Source organism: Nicotiana tomentosiformis, chromosome 9 (assembly GCF_000390325.3).
Source record: "Nicotiana tomentosiformis chromosome 9, ASM39032v3, whole genome shotgun sequence".
Lineage (NCBI taxonomy): Eukaryota > Viridiplantae > Streptophyta > Magnoliopsida > Solanales > Solanaceae > Nicotiana > Nicotiana tomentosiformis.
The window spans coordinates 74,788,331-74,793,883 of NC_090820.1; the positions used below are offsets into that span (position 1 = coordinate 74,788,331).

General features: G+C 33.2%; 1 protein-coding gene across 1 annotated transcript; it reads right to left on the reverse strand.

Moving 5' to 3' along the window:
- Nucleotides 1-375: 375 nt before the first annotated feature.
- Nucleotides 376-1,510, reverse strand: LOC104115583 (uncharacterized). The gene has a single exon (XM_009626253.4). It carries the CDS (start codon nt 1,388-1,390, stop codon nt 581-583), a length of 810 nt encoding a protein of 269 aa, XP_009624548.1. The 5' UTR covers nt 1,391-1,510; the 3' UTR covers nt 376-580.
- Between the last annotated feature and the right edge of the window lie 4,043 nt (nt 1,511-5,553).

Below are 5,553 nucleotides of genomic sequence, written 5' to 3' on the forward strand. Positions count from 1 at the left end.
TAGGCCTTATATTTTTAATAAACACAGGTAGGGGCTGGCGGCCAGAAATGAATGGTATAATAGCTATTCGCCATTTATTAGACAACACTTGCTTAATTTTTTTCATTTCATTTTTTTCCATTTAAAAGAGTCCACTTTCCTCTCTGTCAGGTTTGATGTATTGCTGCTCTCTTTTCCATGCAACTTCGTAAGCAATAAAGCATCAAAAAATTCATATATAATCTATAATCCGAAAGATCACAGACAAGCAAAATTTGCACTTTGCAGTAACCTCTCTCAGGGAAATGTTACTATAAGAAACATTTTAAAATATTAGTGAATCTTTAATTTAGAAATTGGGAACTAAATAAGTGACATATATTTTGAGATGGTTGGTGAAAAAATCACAAAGGAAAAACTTGAAATTAATCGATGACTTGAGGCATTTACTTGGTTCTTTTTATGATAGTATTATCGTGCCAATAGTTTACCAGATACTGGCAATCTCCTATACATGATACTAAGAGACAACTCTTCCTTCAAAACTTAAATATATGGAAATTTTTTTTTTTTCCTCCGATCCATTGACATCTGCATGGTGTTAGAATGGCCGATAACTTCTACTCAAACCATTAGTCAAACCATTAACGCTGGCGAAAAATCCTATTAGGTCTTGCCTATACGGTAAATACGATTTTCTTCTGTTCTTATCAACTTGGTTAGTCGCTCTATTCCGTATGTAAGCCGCCACCGGCGACTCTCCGCCCGTACCACTTCCTTTCAGCTGCTTCGATTTTCCGGCCGCCTTTACGACCTCACCTAAATTCGTTGTTTCGCTTTTTATTGACTTTTTCGGTGTGAGAAATACAAAACTAGTGTCCTCGCCGTCGCTATTACTCCGCCGCAACAAATCTCGAAGCTTCGGCCATCGCTTTGGCGCCGATCCAGTTGATTTACTCTTCTTACATTTTCCCGGTAACGGGTCGCTTATCTTCGGCTTCCACACACAATAAGTTCCCGGCGGTAAAATCTCCAATTCATCCACATCCGATGACGCCTCCGACGCCGACGCCGTCGTGGATTCCAGTTCTTCTAGGAAAAAGCTCTTCAACGGAATTCGAATTTCACTATCAACGGCATCCGACGACGACGATTCATTGTTAACGTTTAATAATAGATCGCGGTTGAAAACAGGGAAAATTGACTGAAATTCAGTTTGACCGCCGTAGATGAGTTCCATGGTTGAGAATTCAAAATCTAATTCCTCGCTGTTATCTCCGTCGAAGCTATCGGTAGCGTTCTCCTCCGCTGCCTCCTGAAATTCATCGGAGATTTTAGCGGCAATTTCAGCCAAGTATCCGAAGTTGCTAAAGCTAGGGCACAAATAATTATCGTCTATGGCTTCCTGCATGATTTTGTTTTGCGTGATTAAGTATAGCTGTATAGATTCGTTTTTTCTGTTTTGGTTTTTTATGCTGTGAATATGAGGGAAAGAGAATTGCTTGTTCTGTTCTGTTCTGTTCTGTTCTGTGCTGTGCTGTGCGGGGGTTTTATATAGTGTTTGAATTAAGGGGTTTTAGGAAGTGCTCTTATTTTCCTTTTTGTTTTCTCAGAAAGTGACTTTTTTTTCCTTGTAGGAAAAGAGATTGGCGGTCCCATCACTTCACACGGTTGTTTCTAGAAGACTAAACTTATGGAATTTAATTTAATTTTTTTATGAACTTATGGGGCTTGTGTATTAATTTAGAGCCCATTTGGACATAATTTTTTTTTTTTTAAATTAGTGTTTGATCATAAATTTTTTAATTTTTACTTGAATATGTATTTTAGAATTTTTCGAAAATTTAAAAAACACCAAAAAATTATTTTTCAAAATTTTCACTCAGATAACTCATAAAACTATAAAAAAAATCTAAAATTATATTTATTTCCAAACACAATTCTAATTTTTAAATACCATTTTTACTTGATTTGTTTTTTAAAATTTTACAATTCTTATGTCCAAAAGACCACTTAATGTATTTCTTAGCAAGTTCTTTAATTAGTCATGCAATACGTCATTCAGGCATATTTAACAAGTTACCTTCTTCTTCTTCTTTTTGCCTTTCTTACCACGTTCTTTTGTCATGTAATACGTCATTTCAGGCCCATTTATCATCTTACCCTTTCTTTTTGTTTTAAATCTTCCTTTCTTTTGTGTGTGCACCCTATTTCATGTTATATAGTATGATATGTTTAATTGATAAAAAAAGGTGAAGATCCATTTTATGCCTTTATGGCCCATTAAGACTCTTACTTTGGTTATATTGACCTTTCCGCCGAAAATCGGTAATATCTAATATAGGAGATTGGTAAATATGACAATGAGATCACTACGATCATTTTTTTTCAATCTAAATTTTTCTTTCATGGGAAAAAAGTGGACTCTAGGGGTCCTACTAATTGAATTAAGGAAGCAAATTGTATCAATATCAATTGCTTTCTATTTGTATTTGATCATAAGAGATTATTTTTACCATATTTTTAGCGAAAAATACTTTTGATAAATAAGTTTTATATGTGCACACCAAGAATATTCTTTGCATCTAGGAGTAATGGTGTTAAACATGTGATATCAATAGTTTTTAAAAGAGAGTATCATATTAAGGGCAAAACAAGAATATTAAGATTAAAACTCATCCAAATAAATTAAAAATATATAAGTTTTATGGAATTAACTAAGAAAGCAGGAGTCATACAAAAACAAAACAGAGTACTTTTACTAGCTGACTTCCTTTTCTATTTTGATTTCTCTCGTACATGAATTTAATTAAGGGAAAAGACCCAAAAATGACCTTGTGGTATTCGAAATGGATCAATTATAACCTCCGTTTAAATTTGAGTCCAAAAATGACCTTGCCGTTATAAAATGGGTCTAATAATGCCCTTGTGTTATTCAAAATGAATCAATTATAACCCATTCTTTTAGATCCATTTTATAATTGATCTATTTTGAATAACACAAGGGCATTATTAGACCCATTTTATAATGGCAAGGTCATTTTTGGATTCAAATTTAAATTGAGGTTATAATTGATCCATTTCGAATACCACAAGGTTATTTTTGGACCTTTTTCCTTTAATTAATGATAGAAATCAAGTTGACGCCGCATAATGCCTGACCAAATCAATGGAATTGCTGCTCTTCATTTTTTGGAGTTGCTATGGCATAAATGTGATTTTTTTACTTCACTGCCACACAAGAGGGGTGATTTGTGTGGTATTCAATTTTCGTATGCACTGATTATAGAAGGACCTGGTTTTTCTATGTGTTCCTTATACTACTGTTGCAAAAATAGTAAATGCGGAAAGTAAAGAACACAAGTATTTTTACGTGAAAAACACTCGGCTCAAAAGGTAAAAAAATCACGACCTATTACTCAGTAGGATTTTTCCCAACACTGCACTAAATCACTGAGCCAAAACAGCATTTACAAAACTCTTTGTAAACCTAAGGATTAACTCTAATCCCGTTATGGTATCCAACTTCTAACTGTTGCGACAACTTCAAGTTAACTCTAACTTGAATACTCAGAGTACCTAATACAATCGTTTCTAGAACTACTAAAAATTCGACAAAAGCCGACCGCGGTCTACCGACCAATTTTGGTCGATCAAAAAACCGGCCAAACAACCGACCAAAGTAGGTCGTTTTTTTAAAATATTTTATTTTTTAATTTTTTTTTACCCGACCAACTTTGGTCGGTTTTCTTTGGTGCAAAAATGCGAGAAAATTTTTTTGAGTCCCGTAAAATTTATTTTTCAAAAAACTGACCAACTTTGGTCGGTTTTTTATTTATAATAAATTAAAATTAATATTAAAAAATCGACCGAAATTGTTCGGTCAATTCGGCGGGTCATTTTGAAAAACCGACCGAATTCGATCAGTAGTTTTATTTTTTAATAAAACCGACCGACATTGGTCGGTTATTTTCGTCCGAAAATATAATTAAAGAGTACAAATGAAATAAAAGAGAATCTTAAAACAAAATGCAACCAATGGTCTAGTGGTAAAATAGTATCCTGCCACAGTACAGACCCCGATTTGATTCTCAGATGGTGCATTTTTTAATTACATAATTAAAAGACCGACCAACTTTGGTCGGTGTTTTCGGTAATTTTTTTTTTTGAATTTAATTGACCGACCAAAGTTGGTCGGTTTAATTGACCGACCAACTTTGGTCGGTATGCCCTTCCGACCTTCAAAATACCGACCACACGTTAATGATTGCATTTTGGACGGTTATTGGCCATTATCGACCTACTTTAATCGGTTTTTTTGGATGATTTTTGCCGAATTTTTAGTAGTGTAGATAAAGCTAAAAGGTACAACTTGAAAAACACATACTACAATTGAACTAGAATAAAAGACAGACACTTGGAACTGATTCTTCTATCTGATTTATGTAGCTTCAGGTTCGCACACTTGAATCACACAAGAATTGTTTGCAAAATGCCTTGTTATTTTGCTCTCAACTCACGTTTAACTTCATCGTTTGTACGTGCCTGTAAAATGAGAACATCATGCGATATATAGAGTTAGTAGAATAAGAAATAACTAGAGTTCTAATGCTACTCTTCCTTGGTGGAAGAGTTCTAGTTATCTTCAACTTCTAACTCCTCCCTTATCTTGGATAAAGTTCTCTTCGAGTAAGGAGTCTTTCTTCTTATTATTTATGCAACCTTTTCGATCATGAATAACAACTTAAGCTTATCTCCTTCACGTACATCCCTTATGCTCGAATCTGTCTGTATCTGTGTACATTGTGTACGGACCTGGTTCATGCTTGAGTTCCTTTGCCAATCATTAAAACAACGAAAAGGGCCAAAAATGCCCTTGAACTATTTTAAATAGCTCAAAAATGCTCTCCGTTTATTTTTGGTACCAAAAATATCCCTGCCGTCTATATTTTGGACCACAAATGCCCTTAAACCGTTAGTCTTGCCATTGAAGGTGACATGGCGGTCCAACTGGGCTAGATTTGCTTACATGGCCATCCACCTAGGCAATCCAACATGGCAAAATTATTTTTTCGATTGTTTTTAAAAAAATACAAAATCAACACTTATTCCGAAAAAAGTAAAACAGTTCCGGAAAAATTATTTATTTCGAAATTTTAAAAAATAAAATAAAATCAACACTTATTCCGAAAAAGTAAAAAATTTCCGAAAAAATTATTTATTTAGAAAATTTTTATTAAAATATAAAATCAACACTTATTCCGAAAAAAGTAAAAAAAAATCGAAAAAATTATTTATTTCAAAATTTTTTATTAAAATACAAAATCAACAATTATTCTGAAAAAAGTAAAAAATTTCCAGAAAAATTATTTATTTCGAAAATTTTAATTAAAATACAAAATCAACACTTATTCCGAAAAAAGTGAAAATTTCCGGAAAAATATTTTTTCCGAAAATTTTTATACTTTTTTTTCGGAATAAGTGTTGATTTTGTATTTTAAACAAAAATTTCTGGTCCAAAAATAATTTTTCCATGTTGGATTGCTTAGGTAGATGACCATGTAAGTAAATCTA

What these genes read in the sequence shown, in the direction of transcription:
- LOC104115583 (XM_009626253.4), bottom strand. Translation starts at nt 1,390, where the DNA reads ATGCAGGAAGCCATAGACGATAATTATTTGTGCCCTAGCTTTAGCAAC.